Source organism: Cryptococcus neoformans, chromosome 9, assembly GCF_000149385.1.
Source record: "Cryptococcus neoformans var. neoformans B-3501A chromosome 9, whole genome shotgun sequence".
NCBI classification, from domain to species: Eukaryota; Fungi; Basidiomycota; class Tremellomycetes; order Tremellales; family Cryptococcaceae; genus Cryptococcus; species Cryptococcus deneoformans.
This window is the reverse complement of record NC_009185.1, coordinates 1,081,528-1,104,837: the sequence shown is the minus strand read 5'-3', so window position 1 is coordinate 1,104,837 and position 23,310 is coordinate 1,081,528. Positions and strand designations below refer to the sequence as shown.

Genomic DNA, 23,310 nt, shown 5'->3' with positions numbered 1-23,310 from the left:
CGGAGGCTTATCTTAGCTATGTAAATCAGGGGTCTTAACTTTTATATCTGAAACGGGCTAACTATGTTGAAACAAAACAATCATGTAGTAACCAACCACTTCACAACGTCACCGGCCAGCCAATTTCCTTTCAAACTCCGGCTCATTCCTGATTTATCGGCCAAAGTACTAAATATGAGTTATTCTAGGTTTGCACGAGTACAATAGCCAAGTATTGCTGGTGCAGAAGCTCGAGTAGTTGGCTACCACCTGGACGGTCTAAGCTGTATGTCCCATGGATCTGAGAACATCTCAACAAGACCACTCGGCCCCAGTACATGTGATTGATGAATGCATTTGATTCCTTTAATTATTGAGTACATCAACTGAGAATCGCCTTGCTCATGCGCTCCCATGACAAGACTGAAGCTTGTACAAGTTCGTCAGGGATTGAAAGGTCAGGCTTTTCCTGCTCCGCCACCTCGAAACACTCGTAGAACATCGGGCCTACGTGGAAATTGCGATGTTAGGACGTAATCGAGAAATGAAGACAGAAAAGATGGGGAAACTCACCGTTGAAACCTGTGCTTAGAATGGCTTTGACAATCTCGGCAGTCCTACCGGCTCCGAGACCCTTTTCACCCTGCACTAGTTTGCCCGTTCCCCTCCCAATGTGGGGGATGACCCTTGCACATCGACACCACGTGAATCCGGTTCGGTAACCGGGCCCTTGGTCGAGATGCCACTGATCGAAGGGGCTACCGCAGAGAAGAGCAGGTTGGGGCGCGAGGACGTCTGAGATTTCCACAAAAAAGATCTTGTCACCGGGCACTGAAGCAAGACGCTCAAGTAATGCTTGCACTGCCACCGGGGTGAATCCACGTCCAGAAGTAGGGTCGAAGCCGTAAGCGGGCGCCAACGCACATTGAGCAGTGTCGATACACAAACCGAGGCTGGGATGGTTCTATCCGAAAGCATGCATTAGACAACATCCGTCGGGTATACAAGACTCACCGCCGCCTGCACAATTGCCCATGTTGCCTCCCACTGGTTATTCTTCGGCGCAAAATTCCAGGATTCGTAGGCGACTTTGACACCCCGTGCTGCCGCTTGGTCGGCAATCCAAACTAGATCCTGCACGGTCTTCTCGAAAGGCGCGACTGCATCGTATTGATCGTTCACACCGATCTATGGAGATGTTAGTCAGCAGCACCAACCAGAAATGACGACATTGCGAGACCTTGACCTACCTGGCAGAACTCGAGGCCTAAGCGGGAACACAATTCCAGCCAGTGAACAGCTTTCTCCCGCCCTCGGATCTCCCTCTTGCTCCCCGCTGGCCAGCTGTCAACTTGTCCAAGGCATTGCAAGGACCACATTTTCACCCCGTGCTTGGTGGCCAAAGCCTTGGCCTCGGGTGCGTGCCGATAAAGCGCCTCCCACGCCTCTTCTTCCCCAGCTTCGGCCTCGGCGTCTCCATAGGTTTCGGGATCGACGTTGGGCCTGAGACGGCGACAATATAAGCTAAAACCAAACTCTGGGATTTGGCGATGCAGAATACTCACACGGAGTTAGGCTCCTTCTGCCTGACCCATTTGAAGTATTCCGCAAACGAGAACTCGGTATGCTTCCATCCTCCTTTCTGCAGAGCTTCGAACTTGCGTTCAAGCGTATGATTTGGGTGTGATCCAAGACACTGGATGCAGTTCCCGATCGGAATCGTCGCCAGTCGTTCGGCGGTGACTTGTACCGGTGTCATGTTCGATTTAATGGGAAAGATGATAGAATAAGGAAGACAATGTGGAGAACTGGTGAAATCACTAAGACAAAGTGCAGATTGCAAGAGTGATTTTTGTCCGTCGAGGTAAATACATAGTCACTGCCTTTTTCAAGATAAATGGGATCCTGCTTGCGGCGAAATCAACTTGGTAGAACGTACCGAGCACAGCCAGCGTGCCGAGGCGAGGTCAACGACTCGGCCCGAATGTTCTCCAGCACAGGTCACAGATGTGATCCTGCGTTCGGTTAATTTATGCCAAAAAAGACGACCGAGCAAATAGAGCTTCGGTGGATTTAGTAGGATCACCTTGCAGGTTGTAGCACTAGGTTTGGTACCGTCGTTGAATATTACGTAAGAAGTACTAGGAGTAACGAGTAAGGAGGATTGAATCTAGTTGAATTGTAATTCAGTTAGGAGATTACATCTCGGATCAAAACTTCAATAGGGTATCATACATAGCAAGCCATAGACTACGGCCCATACTACTATGCAGTGTATACCGGTCTATTATACCTATCTACCACCACATACTGTACCTACAACAGCTTTGGGCATAATCCCGATAGCCGGCGGAGTTCTCGTCGTGGTCGGTGCTAATCCATCCTTGACTCGCATCACAGTCCAATGCACTTGTATGCGAGAGGCTCGCATTTCCGATCTCTTCTTACTCCATCGGCTTTTCGTTTGGATGGGGGCCATAATTCCACATCCATCGAATTCCCACCCAGTTGCATAGCACTTGGTCCAACAAAATCTCTTTAACTGAGCTGTATAGATAATACACTTACAAGTCGTCTGTCAGCCCGATGGCCTTGGGATGGTGGCTGAAAATACCACACCGTTCAGCATCCCATACGAAGTAAAATGTCCCGTCTACAGCTCGTAAAACACGCAGCTTATGATCAGAGGCTTACCGGCTGCTGTATGGTCAGAATACCCTACTTTTCTGCCTTTTGGGCCGCAAGATCAGTACAAGTCGAGCTACCGTCGTTGGCGGTTGTTGAAAGTGTAGAATGACAAATGGCATACTGGTGCTTATGTAAACAACTAACTACACGGTGTAGCTGAGTACAAGCCTTTTTCTGAACGCCATTCTATTAAATTTTGGGTGCGTACGGGGGGCGATTGCCACCCACCCATGGACCAGCCAGTCCACACATTTCCGGCACGAGCTCCGATACTTTTGTCGCTCCCGCATTTCGCATAGTATTGGTGATCTCTTCTTGCAAGACTTCATCGGCAATGACGACATTAGCTTCTGAGACCGTGGGCCCTTCGATGCCATTCAAAGTTACTCACTCTCGCAGACTCGTTCAACACCTTCTTGCCCATGAGTACCGTTGGCGTACAGGAAAGGGCGACCAACTCCTACGGCTTTCGCCCCGAGCGCAAGGGCCTTCACGACGTCTGCACCAGTACGGACGCCGCCGTCAATTAACACGTCTATCTGGTTGAACAGTTCTGGACGATGACATCGCAATTCGTATAATATATCGATGGGCGCTGGTGCACTGCGCAGGACGTCAGGGATACTCAATAAAATCGAATGAGGGCAACTTACTAGTCACACGATCTCCCTCCGTGATTTGACTACAGCGCAATTAGCCGTGATCATACGATAGGAAGTATAGATAAGACACCAACAATCAAGACCCCTTCAGCACCGGCCTTGACGCACAACTCAATGTCTTCGACGCTTTGAACCCCCTTGACGATAATGGGAACACTAATGTATTTCTGTAGGGTATCAGCCTCGGATCCGCCAGACTGACAAGAGCCTAACTTACCCTGATGAAGGCGATGTCCTCCCACGACAGGTCCCGATCTTGATATCCTCCAATTGCTTCACTCACGCCCAGCGGTGCTCTGGACTTCTTTTCACTACCCGCTGTATCCTGTATGGGGGGCTAAAGAGTAGGATTCAGCTCCAAACAAACCCAGGAAGTGACAGTCCACTCACATTGACCGTATTCTTTGCCCGCGTATCCATGGTTCGTTTGCTCTGCCAAGGCACGTCCACGGTAAACATGACTGCCGCGGGCTTCAGCTTTTCCACTTTTTGGAGAAGAACCTCAGACGCTTTGCGATCTTTATTGAGATAAATCTGGCATGGTTATCAGCTTCTGTGGGGGGCGTAGCAAGAGAACTTGCCTGATAGATGACCTTCTGTCCTTCCTCCCTCGCTTCCATGATCTCGTCCAAACCACAGCTTGCGTTCGCCGAGATGGCCTGGACAATTCCCGCTCTTCCAGCGCCGCGTGTAAGGTTCACTTCTCCAAGTGGGTGACCCAGTTTGGCCATGGCGGCCGGGGAGATGAATATTGGCGTTTCCGTGTCTATGCCGAGGAAAGAAGTTTTGGTATCACCTTGAGCGACTTTGCGCAGGATGCGTGGTCGAAGCCAGTAGCGCCTGAAAGCATCCGTATTTTCGTGGAATGCTGTGATACGTCAATTTATGCAAGCGTGCACGCAGGCGACAGAGATATCCTCACTGTTTTCAGAGTCCGCTGTGGAATAGCTTATGAGCCAGCAATCTCAAAAGAATGGCGCATTCTCAACTCACCAGCGCTACGGTAATACGCCCAGGCAGTCCCCGATAGAACCTGTTGCCCCCAGTCCTCAAAGTCTTGCAGTAATAGCATGGTATCTACCGGAGGAAGGGACTTCCGAGCTTCCTTTATGCGCTTGTCCTCCTCCGTCTCAACCTCCTCCAACTCAGGGACGCTTAATGGATCAATAGGACCAAGGCGCTGAGACTCGTCAAGGATGTCAAGGGCATCGGGAGGGTGTAGCGGCTTAAAAATGCGTCTAACAATGAGGTCAGGTTAGGACGATGTCAGATGTGGGATGAGCACTCTTGGTCACGCACGTTGCGTCTTTCCCAGCATTTCGCAGGATAACCTCTGCCCCGCCAGGGTGCTGGCTGAGGAATTCGGTCACATCATACACCATACCCTAATACTCTGTCAGTGTCCGCCCTCCTCGAGTATATTGTGCGTATGAAATCTCTTCTCACGTCGATGATCACCCAGCAGTCGTCCCTTGTCGCGTGTTTCTGTACCTCATCGTACGATATGAGCTCCTGGCCGCCCGCCAGCACAGTCCTTTTCGGCTGATCGGGGTTGCGCGTCTCATCCTCCAGTAATGTCAGATTTCCGAATCCTGCAGAGAAAACAAGCGTCTGTTGGAGGTGATAAAATATGTCATCAGAACCGTCTCTTGCAACGAAACGTTACTTACAAGGCCGGACACCGCCACAGCTGTCGTTCCTGCCAGGACCCAAGACCGTTTTGCATGTGCATGGGTGCTATACGCTTTGTGAGAGGGTCGCAAAGAGCGGAGAAGGGTGCGGCGGAAAGCATGCAGTCCAGATTGCATGATTGGTGGATGATACTTGTGAAATGGATAGATTTGCTGAAACGAAAATCGAGCGCATCCCGAAGCTGGTCGCTACAAATAGCGACAAAAAGTCAGCTTTGCTCAAAATCAGTATGCAATGGAAGTTCTCTCATTCGATAATGGGTAACTGTGTTGGTGTTGGTATTAACAGCACCCGACGGGCACTGCCGAGTGACGATGTGATTTCTCTGCTAAACTGCAAATAAAAACCTCCCGACCGCACTCTGCGGCATCTACCGGACCGAGGCCCCCCGGCGGGGATGTAGGATTAGGTGTGCGGCGTTCCGTGCCCTCGTCGACACTGCTAGCATACGGCTTATTATCCGTTGCAGTCACGACTGTCATTATCCCAAACTCTCACCACCACCCGATGTTGCAGCTCTGGTTACAATGAGGGCACACTTACAAAGGCTCGTTTCGAGAAGGCCAACGCTATCTAGACCATGGACGCTGTCCAGGTCACTGACGGGTTTCCCGCCTGCCGTCGGCCCATCTCCACAGGCGGCAGTACGGGTCCAGTCTAGGAGCAGGCTAATGGACCCATTCTCGCCGGAGGAACTGAATCGGTTCACCCAGATATGTGAGCGGGCAACACGACTCTTGTGAACTACTATCGCTGACTGAGTGGCACCAGGTGGTCAGGTAACTGAACAATCCGACTATCCTTTGTCCAGCGAGATCGCCCACAACGCCGTGGTGTACTCCGGTGATCAACTTCGAAAATTCATTACCAATGGCAGTCAGTCGAGAGACGACATCATGGCGGAGATACATAAATGTTTGGCGACCGGACCCGGTGTTCTAGTGATACGGAAATTCGTGAAAGACACCGATCTCATACAAAGAACGAACAGTGTGTTGAGCAAGATCATCGAGCGGGAGCGCGAGGGAGCAAAAGGGGATCACTTTTCCGCAGCGGGGAACAATGACCGAATTTGGAATTCCTTCCAAAAGCACGCAATCGCAGATCCAAGGAGTTTTGTAGAGTATTACTCGAATGTACTCTTGTAAGTTCGCTCTTCGTTGACTCTGGCTGATACGACAGAGATATGGTTTCGGAGGCATGGCTTGGTCCCGGGTACCAACTCACTGCGCAAGTCAACGTCGTACGTCCTGGGGGTAAAGCACAGGAGCCGCACCGAGACTATCGTGAGAACTCTCTGCCCATCCAAGATCTGGAACTGATCCTTTGAAGACCTCGGGTTTCAATCCGAACGAACGGCTTCCAGGTTTCCTATTGTCTCCCAGATTGCCTCAGCAATGCTCACATTGCAGGGGGCCGTGGCCCACACACCAATGCCTCTGGCTTCTGGCCCCACACAGCTCCTACCATTCTCTCAGCAATTTGATCATGGCTATATAGCCTACCGCCAACCCGAATTTGTCGACTTTTTCCACAAGCATATGGTGCAGACCGCGCTCGACATTGGTGATGCCGTATTTTTCAATCCGGCGCTCTTCCATGCCGCAGGGGATAACAAAACGAAAGATCTGCACAGAATAGGTAATTTGTTGCAAGTCTCGGCCTGTTGGTCGAAACCCATGGAAACAGTTGATCGCAATGCCATCATCCGCGCCACGTGGTCAGATGTCAAAGACTATATCGCCAACACACAAGGCGGTATCGATTCTCCATCTTCGCAGGCATTACTGAAAGCCATCTGCGACGCGTACTCATTCCCCACCAATTTGGACAAGGATCCTCCCCCGGCCGATAGTGTACGTTTCCGACTTGGTCACATTTGCAAAGACGAAACTGATGATTTGGCAGCACTGTCCCGAGACCCAGCTCGATCGAGTTACGCGAGGCGTTGCCGAGAAGTGGTCCGACGACAGCTTGAATCAAGCTCTGGACGAATTGGCGGCCAAGCGTGCGGCTTAGGGTGTGAACTTGGGGTACGGTCGATTGTAATTATGTATCACTGTATAAGTGTGAGAGCTCATAGCATGCAACGCCCAATGACTACTGAAGAGATGGTCGATGTTACCCATATCACTAAAGATTGTCATGAGTCGTATGAAACGACCCCAATACTATGGCGAAACCGGTCGGAAAAATAATATCTCATGGTTTTCGCATCGGTTTTCGCATTTTTTTAACGCAAGCCTCTTTTCAATCAAGGCTGTTTTCAACGCTTGATCTGACGCTATTATTATTTGTTGCATGTAAAATGTAACCCAAAGTAGATGTATCTGACATTTTCCTGGTACGTGGACTATTTAATGCAAGTTACACTAAAGCATTCCTATGCACCCGGGTGCATTGGTCAAAGTTACATCCCCAGAAGGCCAAAACATTGATCGCCATCGGTCGACGAACGTTATCAGACCGTCCAGCTCTGCGCTCGATCCAGCAAAGAGGATGTTACTGTGTAGGACGTCCAAGGTAATATCGGTCTTCATACTATCCATTCATATATAATCCAATCATGAGACCTTGATGTCTTCTATTCCCCGACAAAATGAGTCTTATTCCATTGACGAACGAACAGTTCAAAGGTAGCGGTGATCTGAGGGTGAAGCAGAAATGTAGGCACCGAAGATGGATAATAGGGATTTCAGGGTCCAGAAAGCCTTGTTCGGCCCATTACTCAGATAAGAATGGGCACAAAACTTGCGCCATTGTAGGTCCTGTCAGACCTTTCCGAAAGTTGGTTATTACAAAAATTGATCGAGAAAAAGAGAAAAACAAGTGCAGGAAGGGGGAAATGCGGGATTGATGTTCCGATCAGTTTGCCATGCTAAACAGATGTCAAAGTGATCTGCCAGGTTAAATTTCGTTAGTGAAGGACACAGCTCTCAGCTCCATGCCCATACGGCTAAGAGGATGCCTGCATCGTGCAAAGAGATAACTCAATTGTATTAAGACAAGTTGACTTGACAAGACTGTTCTCAATCCCATGACGGTCTGGCAGAGCGTATTTTATGGAACTGTAGCACACATATGGCCAATGGTCACAAGCTTGCATCTCACTGTTACAATCACGCCTACATGTTACAATTATCGTTTACCAATTGATTTTCTCCGGGAAGAACTTGGCGATAAGACCCTCGTAGTAGGGACGAAGTGCGACAGGGTCTGGCAGAGAGTCGGACTTGGAGTACAAGTCGTAGGGGTTGAAAGCGAGAACATCCTTCAATGCCTCCTTATCGGCCTCGTTTTCAAGGTAAGTGTAGGCACGCTCGCGGTGCCAGGGGTAGAAAGAGTGGTATCGGATCATGTGGAGCGCAGCCTTAGGGAGGGATGACTGCTCCTTGCAAACCATGTACTGTGAAAGGCGTCAACATATAGCGGATGGATTCACGAATGACAAGAAACTCACAAGATACTCGTCGTGACCCCAGCTGATCATGACGTTGTCAAGACCGCAGTTGGGCTTGTACATACCGTACTTGGTCGAGTAGACCGGGTGGTTGACATCAGGGTTGGCGCCAAAAGTGTCCGAATAGACGATCTTCTCGGTCGGAATTTCGCAGCCCACAACGAAGGTGTCTCCAACGACATCCTGCAATAAAGTAAGCGTCGAAGCATTGCGATGCATTGCTGCCGCGGTTGGAGAAATCACACATACCCATTGGCCGTCACTTCCGAAAAAGTAGAGTAGCTTGCCGAGGTCGTGGACCAAACCGGTAACCTGCATCCATTCCGGCTTGCCGTCCTTCCTCATGGCCTCAGCGGTTTGTAAAAGGTGCTGAATTTGGGTGGCGCTAGTGTCGGGGTCACTTGCGTCGACAAGGGTGTTTAAGAGCTCCATTGCTTCCCAAACGCCCATTGTAGCGCGGGGCTTTTCGAAAGCCTTGCGACGGGCCTCGATGTTGAACTCAACGGTTTGCTTGGTGTGTTGCTCGCTACGCGGCATGTTAGTAGGCCGCCGAGAGATAATCGAACCAAGCTCCACAACTCACATGTAGAACCTACGGGAACTCTCATTGGAGTCAACAAATTGGCGGAAGGTCTCCTTTTCCTTTTCAGAGTCGAACTTGGACTCCTCGTATGCATTGTCTTTGTGTTGAGCCTTGAGCTTGGCGACGTTGATATCATCAACGGCGTCAGAAATGGTGTCGAACTTGGTGCCGGCGGGGTCTATGGATGGAGTCAGCCATGCTTTCCAAGTAGCCGTGGCAGCACTAACCGTCGGAGCGAACGAATTCCTGAACAGCAACGGGCATTTTGGTGGTGGTTGTAGATTGAACTTGTGTGTAAGTCAGAGTAGAGTCAGAGTAGAGTTGATTTGATTACTTTGCCGCTCCTCTCGACCACAGCGAGCATTGCTCTTTAATACCTTTGGGAGGATCCAAACTCCATGATGCCACGGGGAGTTAACATCGGTTGAATAACAGGTTTTAGCGATCTTCGGACGGTTTACCGTGAGGTAAAGAAAAACCGACCGAAGCGTGCACAGGAGGTGATTTCGTGTTCAGAGGATAATCATAATCATGTCCGTAATGGGGACCGGACGGGGCCGAGGAGCGAAATAGTGCTCGGTTGTTTATTATCCTCTCGTTGATTCGTTGATTTGTCGGTGCGACTTGCCTCGTCGTCGGTCTGTTTCTGCTGCTATATGCACGATAATTAATCTGATCAATAAACACAGGTCTATTACAAGTCTGTGGTTACGTAAGTGTCATTAAAATTCCCCGACGGGCCCGACTCGGACTGGGACACAGATTATCTAAGCCCAGAGCCTCGCCGTCACTACGCCCAAACCCGGGATGGATCCGTCAGTCGGAGATCATAGCGCATTGACAAACGAAGTCAGTGGCGTGCATAGGCATGGGAGACGGCCACATCAATGACAATAGGGAAGCTCACGGTGCGATTTTTTTTCTAATCGATTTTTAGAAAAACCGGCGATTTAGCTGTGAGTGGCCCAGGTGACGTTAATAATTTCAAACCGATTTCTGGACCTCGGAGTTAGGTAAATCTCCGTCTACAAAGAGATGACCAGAGGTTCAAATCTCCAGAAAAAGCGAGAAGTTCCATGTCATGACATCAGGCAAAAATCGATAGAAAATCGATGGTTAATTAAGCGCCAAAAATCGACGATTTTTGGAAAAATCGGCGATTTTCGAAAAAAAATCGCATCGTGAGCTTCCCTAATGCAATCTTCGTTCCGCTCCTCAGCCTGTAGACCACGCTGAGAGGTTCAGTAGTCAGATAGCATGAACATTGCATGACGAGTAGAAATCGCCCAGTTGCCTTTCGAAGATGCGCAAAGATGCTGCCTCTCGAAGTCGCCGGCAACCAATGTCATATAGTAATAGACCTCAGCGCATTTCTGGATGCAAGAACGGAAGTCTTTCCTCTGTTTGCGTGGGTTATAAAGGGGTGCACTGTTTGATAGAGGACGTCTATATGCACTTCTCAAATCACAGATGCGTCGCGGTAACCGATGGTGAAAAGGAAGGCGACTGCGTGTTGCCCAATGCCGAAGCTCTCAATCAGCAAGCAGGCCGATAGTCAATATGCGCCTCAAGCTCCGAGATCAACCTCCATACTTCCAGTACCTGCAGCAAGACGTGCATGAAAACATACATATCTAGCAGATTTGAAGCAAAAGGAAAAGATTTATGTGAACTAGTTTTGTATATAATGAATGAAATGTGAAATACATGCATGTTGTAATAAGAAGTAATTAATGAGAGGTGAGCAAACCAAACTCAATTATATAGCTTTTTCATGTCAAATGGGAATTGCAATTTGTATGTGAGAGGAGGTACATATATGACGGTCCGGTAGCTGTCGTCGGCCGCTTCAAAAGTTTTTTCTATGCTGATGATGGAATACATGATCCGACCAATTATTTGACACCAAAATCCTTGCGCTATCTACATTAACAGTGATCATTGCTCAGTCATGTACAACCTCAACCTATCTGCATCCACGCGTACGTCTTCGTGTGGGCGATTGCCGTGGAAGGTGTGGGGACGAGCAGGGTGAAGTTCGTTGTTGAATGATGCATCCTAAGCTATCCTCCATAATTAAAAGTCCATCTGCATGACCTTCGACCTTGATGATAATTATATGTACATGTAGCCCCAAGCCAGCACTATCCAGCGGTGGTACTCTATGCATTGGATTCTACTCCATGCAAGAGTAATAAAACAAAACATCTAATCGACGATTAGTAAAACTAATCCCTTATTAATGAGCACGCTTCTTGATTAGCCATATTTATTACGGAACCATTTCATAAGTGGGTGCTCGAAGTGATGTGACATGGCCGTAGTAGGGCCATTTGCATTATTACGTATTGTCTGCTGCTGAATTCGCTGCCATCATATCTTATCTGTGCATCTGATATCCTATATTTTCGCATGCTATACCTCTCATCTCATAAACAAACCTCCATTGCTCAATTTCCCTCAGCCTTGATAAAATCGCTCAGCTCCACCATGCAGCATCGAAGAATATCCTCAGCTGAACATCCTCCACTCGAACAGAATTCCACTTTGACCGTCGGCTTCGACCGAAAATGTGCACGCCATTTCGAGCACGAATGTCGAGCTCAAGAGTCATAAATCCTTCTTTCTCTCATTCTATACCTCTCTGGTAACGAGAGTCGGATTTCCGTTCCCAGCATTCAGCACATGTCGCAGTCGACGCATTGTAATACTGCAATCGGCTTACCTAACGCATATTCTTGTCGTTCAGACATATATAGCCCAATTTCCAGCATGTTGCGCAACCAAAGCAACCAAACCCTCATTCTTCCCAACTTCGTATTGTCACAAATCTCAATTGCGAACCTTATTAAGACATTAAGATGACTGCAGTTCAAGCTCCAGTATCCGCCCTTCACGATAGCTTCAATTCTCTCACTATCGACTCTGGCCTTCCCGGCGGCCCTAGAACTGTCACCAAGCGTCAGCTCACAGAGGAGGAGAAACAGGTAAGTCCTTCTCTTTCACTTTATCCGTACGTATCCTGTTTTTGGTTAACCAATAGTCCTTTGACACAGGCAAAGATCTACGGCACTTCTTACGAGCCCTCTATCGAGTGGTGGACTGCTAACAACAAGTCATACATCAAGCCCGCCGATGATCCTTTGCCTGATGGTTTCCCCGAGCAGGATAACTCCTCTAGCGCTTGGGATGGCAAGATCTTGATCAACCAACGTACGTTGTCCCATCTGTCCTTCGCTTTGCTTCTTTAATTACTCTGACTGACTTGCAACTACTAGCTGAGAAATGGCTGTATCGCTTCACCGCCGACGACATCGCCCTCCTCGAAACCGCCTACCAGCACTTTGTCTCTCTTTCCCTCACCAAGAACGACATCTCCCGCGAGACATTCCCCATCCCCACCGATTCTACTCTCTACAAGGAACTCCGCAAGTCTGAATACGAGATCAATAATGGTGTAGGCTTGAGAGTCCTTAGAGGTTTGCCTGTCGACGACTGGGAGAGAGAGAAGCAGCTTATCATTTTTGCTGGTGTTTCTGCTTATGTTGGGGAAAGAAGGATCAAGCAGGGTATTCAGAACGTCGTTCATCTTCGGTAAGTAACCCTTCTTAAAACGTTGCGCGTCACAAGGCTAGCTTGTGCTGACTCTTGAGTAGTGACATTACTACTCTTGACGTAGACAAGCGACCCGCTATCAGTACGTATCCCTCCCTTTACCCCCATCCGTCCGATTAACCTTTTCTTTTCTCGATTAGCCGTCAAGGGTCAAACCAGCGGTAACCAAGGTATATATCTTTCATCCCTTTTTTTCTTCCCCCTCCTGATCTTCCATTGACTTATCTTCCTCTGCAGTTTTCCATAACGATGGTAGTGTCGGTATTGTTGGCCTTATTACCGTCGGCGTTGCCGAGACTGGTGGTCTTTCCCAGCTTTCCTCGGTCGCCAACACCTACAACCAGCTCGCCCGCACTCGTCGAGATATCATCCGTGAGCTCGCCAAAGGCGACTGGGTTACCAAGCAGTTCCCCGAAGGTACGCCATCCTATCCCATCACATCTCTAATTCTTCGACCTTGCCTTTTACTAACATTAACACTTCGCACTGGGTATAGGCAAACCCCTTTTCTTCGCGCACGAGAACCGAGTCATCTCATCGTACTCCCGTCGTCCCTTCTTCGGTTTTTACGAAGCCGACCCCGACGTTCCCACTCTTACCAAGGAAAAGCACCTCGCGCTCGACGCTGTCCATTTCACCGCGGAGAAGTATAGTTTGGATTTGGATCTCCAGAAGGGCGACCTTGAATACTTTAACAACTTAACTGTGTACCATGGTACGTCTCCCTTCCTGTGGTTTTACATCCTGTCCTTCTCATCTCCTTTATTTGTTTGGCACTTTCATTAGCCTTCGGGCGAGCATACGTCACCATTGCGTTCCCCTTCTCCCGTCTCTTTTCCTTTTGACAGCAAGGTTCCGCGCTGACTCTTTTCCAGCCCGGACCGCCTCCACAGACAGCGACAAAAATGCCCGTCACCTCATTCGCATCTGGCTCGAAAACAAGGACCAACCCCTGCCTGCCCAACTCCGCACTCTGTATGCCAAGATTAACGCTGGACAAGGTAAGACTTGGCCCTTGGAAGCTTGGGACACCAACCCCTACTTACCCACCGAGTCTGCGGAGGAGGAAAAGAAGGAGGGAGAGGGAGCTTCCTATGATTGATACCATGGAGAGAAGTATTCCTACTATTCTGACTATGCCCCTTCTGCGAATGTCGCGTTGTTCAAAGCTTGATTTCGGGTGTTTTACATTGGTTGCCTTAGTTGTAGATTAAAAGAAGACGTGCGAATGCATGCTTCTTGTGTGTCGAATGTACCATTCTGCCATGTTCCTTGGCACTGTTTGATTTGTAGTCGGTCAATTCAAATTGAGAGATTAATGACGGTGAACGACCCATACAACGATGAGCGGAAGATGGCTGCTTTTTATAGGTTCCTCCGCTTCAGGTAAGGCGAAAGTCCTCTAGTCTACGACCGAACCTACCCCAGGAAAACGCTTTCTGCCGCGCTTTTAAACAAGCTCTTCTCCTGAATTTTCAACCCTCGTCGAATATATCCACTTGCCTTCCAAATTCACAATCCAGTGTCTTCCCACCATCTCCTCACACACATAGTAATGCATAATGAAATATTTTAAATGTCGTCAATGTGGTCAAAGCAGGTCAACACCAATATGACAGTTTACGTAATTTACAATTCAAATTGCTTCCGCTGGCGGTTCCTTGTCCTTCTGCCACATCTCGCTGCTGTCGTGATTGTCGCTGGCTTCGTAGATCCAACTTTCCCCTTCACAACCTGTCCTTCTCTTCCCCAAAAAACATCTACTACTCCTTATCCTCCCGTCACCATGGACCCGACCAAAGCCCAGACCACAGCGACTTTTGCCCACCTCAAAGCTCAGAAAGCAAACAAGGTTCGTTCCCATTTTACCCCGTTCTCGCTGACATCCGAGCTTCATCATGCATGGCATGGTCGCTGACTTCGTGGTATTCAATAGCAATGCTTTGACTGTCACGCTAAAAATCCGACTTGGTCATCCGTCACATTTGGTATCTATCTCTGTCTCGACTGTTCCTCGGTCCATCGTAACCTGGGAGTCCACATCTCCTTCGTACGCTCCACCAATCTTGACTCTTGGTCTATTCAACAACTTCGCACATTGAAGGTTGGAGGTAACGCCAGCTGTGCGGAGTTCTTCAACAAAAATGGGGGAGGTAATCTACTGGCTCCGCAGAGCACGGATGCGAGGGCAAGATATACGAGCAGGATCGCCAGTTTGTATAAGGAGGAACTTGCGAAGAGGACTCAAGATGATGCTGCGCGGTACGTAACATATTTTTACCTCGCCATATCACCCGACACATGACTGTATTCCCTTTTTGTGACGTGACTGACTTTATTTCACTTGCAGATACCCACATGGCATTCACATCGACGGCCTCGAGCTCACCCCGCTCGCGTCTCCCGCAAAGGCTGCCGCCACAGACGACGACTTCTTTTCATCATGGGATAAGCCAACATCTAAGCCTGCTACCCCTGCCGCCTCTGCCCAAGCTGCCACTGTCCCCTCTATCGGACTTACCCGTGCTCCCGCTCCTCGCACGGTAACCTCCTCATCCCTCCGATCTTCCACTACCTCCGCCCCTTCCTCTCGCCCTGCGTCCGCCTCTCGTCTTTCTTCTTCCACAACCACAACCACCGGTGCCGCCCCGAAGGTTAGCAAGCTCGGTGCCAGTAAGCTCGGCGCTAAGAAGGCTGCTGCCCCTATTGACTTCGAAGAGGCTCAGCGTAAGGCTCTCGAGGAAGAGGAGCGGGCCAAGCAGCTTTCAGCCGAGAATAAGAAGAAGGAGGAAGAAGCTGCCAAAGCCGCCAGGGAGAGAGAGGCAGAGGAGGCGAAGAAGGCTAAAGCTGCTGCCGCTGCTGCTGCTAGTGCCAATGCCAGTGTAGGAAGTAGCAGATCGGGTACACCAGCGAACGGGGCTGCAAAAAAGAGTGTGGTTAACTCAGCGCCTGTGCCCGGCAGGCTGGGTTTCGGTCAGACGGTCGGCGTGGCTGCTCCTGCCCAGTCTAAGACGTGAGTCCAGCATCTCTGAGCCCAATTCAATCAACCATAGGCTAACGGGATCTTGCATAGTCGTGCTGCTGTAGCCGACGACGTCCGCACTGCCCGAGACAAGTTTGGCAACCAAAAAGGTAAGCCCTTTTTCCTGTTCACTTTCACCTTCTTTCGCCTACAATCAGTGTGCCTAACTTCCTTGTTCTCCAGGCATCTCTTCCGATATGTACTTCGGCCGAGGCACATACGACCCCAGCGCCGCCGCCGAGGCTCAAACCCGTCTTCGCGATTTCCAAGGTGCCACTGCCATTTCCTCCAACGCTTACTTTGGCCGTGAGGAAGAGAACGAAGAGGAAGGTGGTTTGGGTGGAGACGGCGGAATGGGAGGTGACGACGCCATTGCAGGACTTGAGAGGGGAATTCGAGATATGGCAGAGAGAGTTTTGGCCAATCCTGAGGTGCAGCAGTTTGGAGATCAGATCAGAGCTGGTGCGTTGAAGGTGAGTTTTGAATCTCTGCTTTTGTGTTGTGTCTTCTGGTAGCGCGATGGGACGCTAATGTGAGATGTAGCTTTCCGATTACCTGGCTTCTTTCGAGGGACGTTAAACAGTATCTACTTCACACGTTCATCTCCCTTTCTTGTTTCATTTTCCAACACCTTTACACTTCTTACCTTTACCGATTTGCGATTAGAAGATGATTTGCCTCTTATGTCGTTTTCCTTATACCCAGAGCGTGTGCAGATGCAGGTCTGTTGTGACATACAATTCTCAAAGGTTCTTCAATTTCCTTTCACTCGCAAAGGTCACATAGTCATCATCTTGCATATGGGTACCGCCGATTACTCGCGACATCACTAGTGCTTCGCTATCGACATAATTATTTTCGAGTAGATTGGACAAAGTAAGTACGCCGAAACATTTGCTACAGTTCTTGAAAGGAAGCAACACATTAGTACAATAAAATTAGTCCTTCGGGTCCCAGTGACCGAGACGTCAGTAGCTCTTCCGCCCACCTCTCAACTTTCGATTTCCTTTTTCGTAGCCTGTGGCTCCACTCGCGTTGCCCGAATTCGTCGTGACGTTCTCCAGAGATGGTCGCGCCCTCATAGCACCCTTGTTACGAGCATAAGTCTTAGTAACTTGCGAGGGGGGCGGCGGGGCCAATTGGTGCAGGTTGGGTTGAGGTTGAGACGTCGGGGGATCGATAGGGTCGTCGGCATCCTCGGGTTGCGAGTCTGGAGAAGGGCTGGAGTGCTCAATGATCTCGGCGAAGCGCGTCTTTAATTCGGTCAGCAGCCTTCACTTGCCACTTCCGAGAACTTATGCCAATGATTCACCTTCTTCTGGAGCTTCGCGGGTCCCTGTGTTAATGACGGGTGATTCAACAGGGCCTCATCTACGTTGGCAAAAATTTCATCGATCATGACTTCGTGTCCAAATGACTCTTCGCTATCGTCCACGTCCTGGGAGTCGAGTAAACGGCGTTTCTTGCTGTTAGCAGCTGTAGAATTGGAGTTGGCTGTTGGTGCGAGGTTGACGGCTGATTCAACAGATGGCTTGTGCGAAACGGCGATAGCAGCAAGGGGAGAGGAAGCTGACTTTGCCGAGGGCCTATTGGGTGAGTCTGACGAGGAATGAACAGTCTGTTGGATGCATTTAGCGTCAACCCTGTCGGATGGAAGCTCACAATGTGGGAAGCAGCCGTGCTAGAGGTAGGGGGATTGCTGAGTGGTGAGGACAACAAAGACGCCGCTTCATGGGTGATCCGCTAAAAATGACTATTGAGCTATCAAGAGATGTACGGCATATACCAACTTACACTGAGCGCGCTAGGAGTAGTAAGGTTGCTGGTCATTCTGCCATGCGAGAGCGCGGATATTTGGGCTTCGAGCTTTTTGCACCTTGATTCGAGCTAAAGAGGCCATCAGGTAAAAGCTCCTTTCAATAGCAGACCATTCAATAAAAGACATGATACCTTCCTCACGGCGTTACCTAAAAAATTGGTCAGCGTAGGTCGAGGAAAGACGTAGCGGGTTGACCCACTCTTCTCGTCCAGCTCCTGTCGGCAGATAGCTTGCTCACCACGCCGTATTTGCTGGGTGATCTTCTGGACCAATACGACCTCTTCAGCGTTCTGAGAAGCGGACTTAGTGTATATACAACTAGTACACCCGCGTACTCACAAGCTCATCCCTCTCCCATCGCTCAACAAGCTCCTTCCCACTCTGCCCTCGCCCCACAATCTCAATTTTCAACCTTCCATTTTCCTCTGTTATTTGATCTATGGTGAGACGAAGCCGTCTAATATCGTTATTGATGTCTTCGATCGTCGAATGAGACTCGTTAAGGGATTTCTGCAAGTCTTGAATACGCGATTGCTTATGAATGACCTACAAAGATAATCAACATCAATGGACGCATATACAGCCGTTATGGAGCTCTACCTCAGCCTTTGCCCGTTCGAGCTCCAGAATATTACCTTGCGTCGACTGCAGTTCCTCGAGCTTAATTTGAAGGCGCTTAAAATGGTCATCGAACTTCTGTTTGACAAGCGATTAGAGCATAAAGCAGGAAGTCATAGGTATACACAGCAAGCTTACCATCGCACTTTCGCTCTTCTGCGATCGAGATTCGAGTTGCTTAATGAGACTCTTAACTTGGTCTTCTAGGATATGACCTTGTTTTCGAGCGTCTTGCAACGATGCCTATTAACGGCTTGATCAGAGTCGGTGGATGCGATGGATTTAGCGAACAAACCTGGGCGCCCTGGAGCTGAAGCTGGGACTCCTTTGTCGACTGCGTCAGGCCGGTGATTTTATCTTTCAAAGTCTGTTTGTTTATCAGCTCGACGGAAGAGCACTCGCTTTAAACAGTAACATACCTGCTCTCTGGCTCTCGTCTCATCAAGCGACCTAATCAACTTATCTCGCTCAGTCACAGCAACCTTCAACTCCTTCTCAAGACTATGTATCCTCGCTTGACCCTCCGAGCTACGTGCAACGAGGTCAGCCTTGAGATCCGTTTCAGTCTGGACAGCACGTTGAGCAAATAAATGGGCGTCGGCTTTGATAGAAGATAGTGATTTCTCGAGACTTAGTAGACATTAGCCATTTGTGCAATGGGTGGTGATAGATCAGTAGAATACTAACTTCGAAACATGAGTATCCGCTAACTCCAGTTTATGTTTCCACTCCCTTTCAACCGTCTCAGTTTTCGCTACACCCTTCTGCAGAGCTTCTTTATGCTTCCTCTCGAGCTCCTGCACCATGTCTTTGAGATTTTTCGCTTCACAACCCAAGGCGTGGTAATAGTTCGCAGCTTCTCGCAGTTGGCTATCGAGGTTATCTCTCACAAATCTGATTTCTTGAGATTCTTGCCGAAGGGCTACGTTCCTACATTTCAATCAGCTGACATCGAGCTGCAATTGCTTCTATTGCGCAAAAGATAGGCTTACTCCTTTTCTTTTTCAGAAAGTTCCTCGTAAAGCTCTTTTTGAGCCAGTAAAGCGGCTTCCAAGGCTTGTGAATTGGTTGAAGCGGACGCTTTAACCCTTCGGCCTAACTTCAGCTTCTAATTCTAAAGGCTGAGCGCCGCAACTTACTGGATCATATCACCCATCATGCGCTCAAGATTGGGGGCAAGTGTTTCCTCAAACGTCTTAAGCTTATCCTGAAGCTCCGAGCTAACACATCCAACGTAAGCTATAGAAGACATGAAGATGTCATGAGTATGTCAAGCAACTCACGCCTGATTCCTCGCGAAACTGAGCTCTTCGTTCTTGGCTTTCATTTCGTCTTCCAGATGAGCATTGAGGCTTTTGGCTAGAAACAATACTCAGGGACAGGTCATCATTATAGAAAACAAGCCACATACTATTTTGAAGTTCTTCGACAGCATTACTGTTTGCTGTGAGGTCTTCTTTAACGCTTTGCAATGCAGTTCGGATATTTGCCAAGGTGGATGAATGTACCTCGAGATCTTTGTTATTCAGTAAGCAGTCGTCTGAAAGCCCACACAGTAACCACCGACTAACTCACCTTCTTTGGTTTTCGTCATACTTTCTTCTCGAAAGGCGATGAACTCTTTTGAAAGACTGGCGAGCGCTTCAGAGTAGGTGTGACTCTGTTCGTCGTAGCCATCTTTGAGTTCCTTCAACGCTTGATTTTTAGACATCTCTCTACGTGCAGTAATTAGCAAATCTAAGAGCTCCAAATGGTCCTAGGTTTACTTTTGCTTGATGGTGTCCCTCCATTTTTTAGCGTTGCCGATACTAGTCTTCCAGATTTGCTCGCTTTGTTTGTAAATATCTTCTAGACGTTTCGTCTCTTGGGCGAGGTCATCGTTTAAGGATTGTTTGGCCCCAATCAGCTCCTGCAAACGAAACATTTCGTCTTTCTACGGCACAGGGTCAGCCAAAAAGGGGATATAATGAAATAAAAATGGATTGAATGTACCAAGTTATCGATTTCTCCATTCTTCGTCTGCAGCATCATCAAAAGCATTTGTTCGGATCCGCCCCCCTTCTCCAACTCAACTCTCAGATCGGCCGTTGTTTTTGGCAATGTAGATCTACCTTGATCGACGTCATTGTCCTTTTTTTGTTGCTGTTTTGTCAGTGGCGGAACCGAAGGTTTGAACATGGCCGTTGCACAGCCAGATATGTCATGGTTGGATACACCTTCTAAAAAGCTCATCGAACGAGGAACTGGCTTAGGATTGGACAAGGAACAGAAAGTGGACGAAGGAGGCGGTCGATCGGGAGTTTTATAAGAACTATGTTTAGTGTGACAATGTCGTTGAGCAGGAGGGAGGGAAGGACCATGACCCAGCAGCTCCGAAGAGTTGTGAGCGTCGCGTCGAAACGATGGTAAGCCGCTGTCAGCTATTTGGGATGGAAGAGACTCGGGATAAAGGGCTTCATGGGACTCGTCTTGGTATAGGTCATGGCGGGAGGTGGCCTTTATGTCTTGTCCATTGTTTTCGTGGGAAGGGTGGCTTTGCTGCCCAGTTGCTACTTCCGTGCGTTCTTCTCTGCGACCCATATTGTATGCGTTTCTCCGATCCTCTTCCATCTCGTCCTGTCTAATAGTCGACTCATAAGTCTCTCGCTTCTCCACCTCCAACGTTCCGTCTTCATTATCTTGTTCATAAGTCTGCCCATCCTCGACTTCCATGGTGACTTCCTTATCCTCTTCCCGCGCTTCTCGGTGAAATAGTTCCTCGTCTTTGGCCCTATCTTTCATTGGCGGCTCCGCCCATCCACGACTATGTCTATGTGGATTCTCGGTCGCCATCGTCACTTTATGGGTATTCGCACCGCTCATGATCTGGTTCCCCTGCTTCGCTGGGTTAGGAGTGGAAAAAGGTAAAGATAGGGAGGAATATGATTGGTGTTCGGGAGCAAGGTTTGTTTGAGCTGGACTAAAGCCTTTTGAGGCAAACGGTGTTCGGGATGAAGTAGGAGTTTGGAAAGGGGCGGATTCGGTAGGTAGTAACCGCCTTCCTGGTCCACCAAAAGGCAGTTGAGGTGTAGAGGCCTTGCCCTTTACATTCGGCGTCTCTGGAGCGGTAGCTGAGGGTGACTTTGAGGCCACGACCCCATCAGCGGAGGCCGCAGTAACTGCCCCCGTCGAAACTGAGGACGGTGAATGGGAATTTTCAGGTAAGATGCTTTGTGAGAGAGGATGGGCGTTCTGGAAACGAAAGGAGGGGAACATCCCATGAGGCCTTGCTGCAATCGTTGCCGCAGATGACGACGAGTCAGACCCAGTATTTCTGCCTGGAAGACGGGTGTAATTGTTGCTAGCCGCATTTGAGTTGGAAGGAAGGAAGGGCTTCATAGATCGTATGGATTCAAATGAATTTTTGGGAGCACAGTCAGGCTTGGCGAAGGAGAAACCGATGTCTTCCAAGTCAGGATCCATCTTATAAAGGGATTAAGGCAGCAATTCTAAATTCCTGGGGTTTCCTGAGTAACCCAGAGTTAGCGACAACCACGAGAATTGGCAGGTGGGGATGAACAGACAGGGTAAACATGAGCCCAACAAGCTCAATTGAAAAGCAACAGGAAGGTTCTAAGACAGGGAGGCTACAACCTACTTATTTGGATGTCCGTGCCCTTATACAGAAGGTGCTTAATAATGACTGTAACGATTGCCGACTTAGGGCGGCCTATCGGAACGGAAAGTCAGACTGAGCTTCATAAGGGTGTAGAATGGCAGAAGAATATCGATGTCGGAAAGCAAACGATTCTACTCACAAGTGATTTCTTCAACTGGTTATAATCCGATCTAAATTGAACTATATACGATCTCGCTTCGAGGCGCTCATCAGCTGTGCAATACGACGTGACCAATGTTGAGTAGGTAAGTAAAAGAACAAAGGTTACGACATCCAAGTTCACCCGAGGATTTTTCGATATGGGTGGCAAATCCATTAGACTTGCCTTCCTTGCTCCCCGCATTATACCAAGATGACGAATGAAGAAGACGTACTCAAGACTGTTAAGTCGAACTCCACAATTAACAAGTCTTGTCTTCCAGGCTTCCTTCGAGCTCTCAGAAAGACGTATGGAGTATAGTTTGGAAGTACGAAGGAAGGGATAATCCATGGAGAAGATGGAAAGAAGGTTGAGAAAGTGATGCAACAACGAAGGAAGGAGGATGGATGGATGGATGGATGAATGAAAGGCAAACGCGGTTGACGCAATCTTTGACGGACGCACGGACCGACCGTCGGGCAAAAAGTGGAGGGTGGTAACTACGAGTACTACTGCAGAAGGTAGTACGCCAGCAGCTTCTGACACCAGGTTCCGACACTTAAAAATACAGTACAATCAAAAGGCTCGGTTTTATCCGACGCTCGGCCAGCCTTAAAACTTTGGAGCAAACTTTTCAAATGTAACATTGCATTTGTTTCCGATGAATAGCATACCAGACAGATCAGTTTAGGCATTCAGGCTCTCCAAATGCGTGGCAAGTGAGTAGAGGAGTTTATAGACGCTTCGGGTTGAAGTAGCATAACTCATACCCTGAGCCATTATTGAACGACAGGAGAAAATCAATTATAACTTTAATTTGTGTGGATCTTTGGACTCAAACTCACCAAGCAGCGTTCTAAGGAGAGCGAGAGCGAACATAAGACTAAGAGGAGAGACCGAACAGAGCAGGGTAATTAAGTCCTAACTCTAAAGGGACGAGGGAGGCAAATCGGATATGATATCACCGCAAGCCATTTGTACTGGCTGGGCTCTGTACTAGTGGAGGACGCATGCTTAGTAGTGTATGCAAGATAATAAGTAAGGGATTCGATCGACAATCGGGCACATCAGATCTGGAGCTATTGATACATGCCGCCAAATTACGGCACATAGTCTGAAGCTAGATGAGCCTATCTTGCACTCGTTTGTTGGAGGGTTGTGGTGGTGGCGGTTACGGGTCAACGAAGGAAAAGGTTATGAATGGTGAGAACAGTAGTCAGATTAGATTCGTTACGTAAGGAATAAGGACCCTCCCTTCCTCGTCGTCGGTCTTCTCGCGGTCCCCTTGCGCTATGTATAACAGTATGTAATGCCCCTAGAGGCAGTGTAGTTAACGTTTGCATATACGTGCAGAAAACTTTGCTACATATCGAGA

General features: G+C 48.8%; 7 protein-coding genes across 7 annotated transcripts; 3 read left to right on the top strand and 4 right to left on the bottom strand.

Annotated features, from left to right (window-relative positions):
• Positions 1 to 361: 361 nt before the first annotated feature.
• CNBI3660 (hypothetical protein) lies at positions 362 to 1,738 on the bottom strand (the record flags this gene model as incomplete). Its single annotated transcript, XM_768220.1, has 5 exons — positions 362 to 486; positions 553 to 943; positions 994 to 1,167; positions 1,230 to 1,482; positions 1,545 to 1,738. The coding sequence occupies 5 exons, from the start codon at positions 1,736 to 1,738 to the stop codon at positions 362 to 364; spliced, it is 1,137 nt and encodes a 378-aa protein (XP_773313.1).
• A 1,118-nt stretch (positions 1,739 to 2,856) lies between these two features.
• Positions 2,857 to 5,137, bottom strand: CNBI3650 (hypothetical protein; the record flags this gene model as incomplete). The annotated part of the gene is made up of 12 exons (XM_768219.1): positions 2,857 to 2,990; positions 3,059 to 3,270; positions 3,321 to 3,349; positions 3,404 to 3,496; positions 3,547 to 3,666; positions 3,720 to 3,863; positions 3,911 to 4,197; positions 4,252 to 4,266; positions 4,323 to 4,567; positions 4,629 to 4,714; positions 4,776 to 4,940; positions 5,000 to 5,137. The coding sequence occupies 12 exons, from the start codon at positions 5,135 to 5,137 to the stop codon at positions 2,857 to 2,859; spliced, it is 1,668 nt and encodes a 555-aa protein (XP_773312.1).
• Positions 5,138 to 5,548: 411 nt separating this feature from the next.
• CNBI3640 (hypothetical protein) lies at positions 5,549 to 7,040 on the top strand (the record flags this gene model as incomplete). The annotated part of the gene is made up of 5 exons (XM_768218.1): positions 5,549 to 5,738; positions 5,793 to 6,165; positions 6,204 to 6,307; positions 6,354 to 6,877; positions 6,930 to 7,040. 5 exons carry the CDS (start codon positions 5,549 to 5,551, stop codon positions 7,038 to 7,040), a joined length of 1,302 nt encoding a protein of 433 aa, XP_773311.1.
• Positions 7,041 to 8,166: 1,126 nt separating this feature from the next.
• On the bottom strand, positions 8,167 to 9,328 carry CNBI3630 (hypothetical protein; the record flags this gene model as incomplete). Its single annotated transcript, XM_768217.1, has 5 exons — positions 8,167 to 8,427; positions 8,482 to 8,664; positions 8,731 to 9,007; positions 9,065 to 9,242; positions 9,292 to 9,328. 5 exons carry the CDS (start codon positions 9,326 to 9,328, stop codon positions 8,167 to 8,169), a joined length of 936 nt encoding a protein of 311 aa, XP_773310.1.
• Positions 9,329 to 11,925: 2,597 nt separating this feature from the next.
• Positions 11,926 to 13,781, top strand: CNBI3620 (hypothetical protein; the record flags this gene model as incomplete). The annotated part of the gene is made up of 7 exons (XM_768216.1): positions 11,926 to 12,051; positions 12,121 to 12,277; positions 12,343 to 12,658; positions 12,749 to 12,849; positions 12,917 to 13,096; positions 13,176 to 13,394; positions 13,555 to 13,781. 7 exons carry the CDS (start codon positions 11,926 to 11,928, stop codon positions 13,779 to 13,781), a joined length of 1,326 nt encoding a protein of 441 aa, XP_773309.1.
• Positions 13,782 to 14,291: 510 nt separating this feature from the next.
• Positions 14,292 to 16,280, top strand: CNBI3610 (hypothetical protein; the record flags this gene model as incomplete). The annotated part of the gene is made up of 6 exons (XM_768215.1): positions 14,292 to 14,531; positions 14,616 to 14,941; positions 15,030 to 15,692; positions 15,753 to 15,811; positions 15,885 to 16,174; positions 16,245 to 16,280. The coding sequence occupies 6 exons, from the start codon at positions 14,292 to 14,294 to the stop codon at positions 16,278 to 16,280; spliced, it is 1,614 nt and encodes a 537-aa protein (XP_773308.1).
• A 389-nt stretch (positions 16,281 to 16,669) lies between these two features.
• CNBI3600 (hypothetical protein) lies at positions 16,670 to 21,600 on the bottom strand (the record flags this gene model as incomplete). Its single annotated transcript, XM_768214.1, has 19 exons — positions 16,670 to 16,954; positions 17,014 to 17,319; positions 17,364 to 17,444; positions 17,496 to 17,588; positions 17,652 to 17,668; positions 17,720 to 17,810; positions 17,860 to 18,066; positions 18,121 to 18,216; positions 18,277 to 18,381; positions 18,434 to 18,505; positions 18,558 to 18,768; positions 18,826 to 19,068; positions 19,131 to 19,226; positions 19,278 to 19,358; positions 19,422 to 19,497; positions 19,550 to 19,654; positions 19,714 to 19,853; positions 19,905 to 20,071; positions 20,131 to 21,600. 19 exons carry the CDS (start codon positions 21,598 to 21,600, stop codon positions 16,670 to 16,672), a joined length of 3,942 nt encoding a protein of 1,313 aa, XP_773307.1.
• Between the last annotated feature and the right edge of the window lie 1,710 nt (positions 21,601 to 23,310).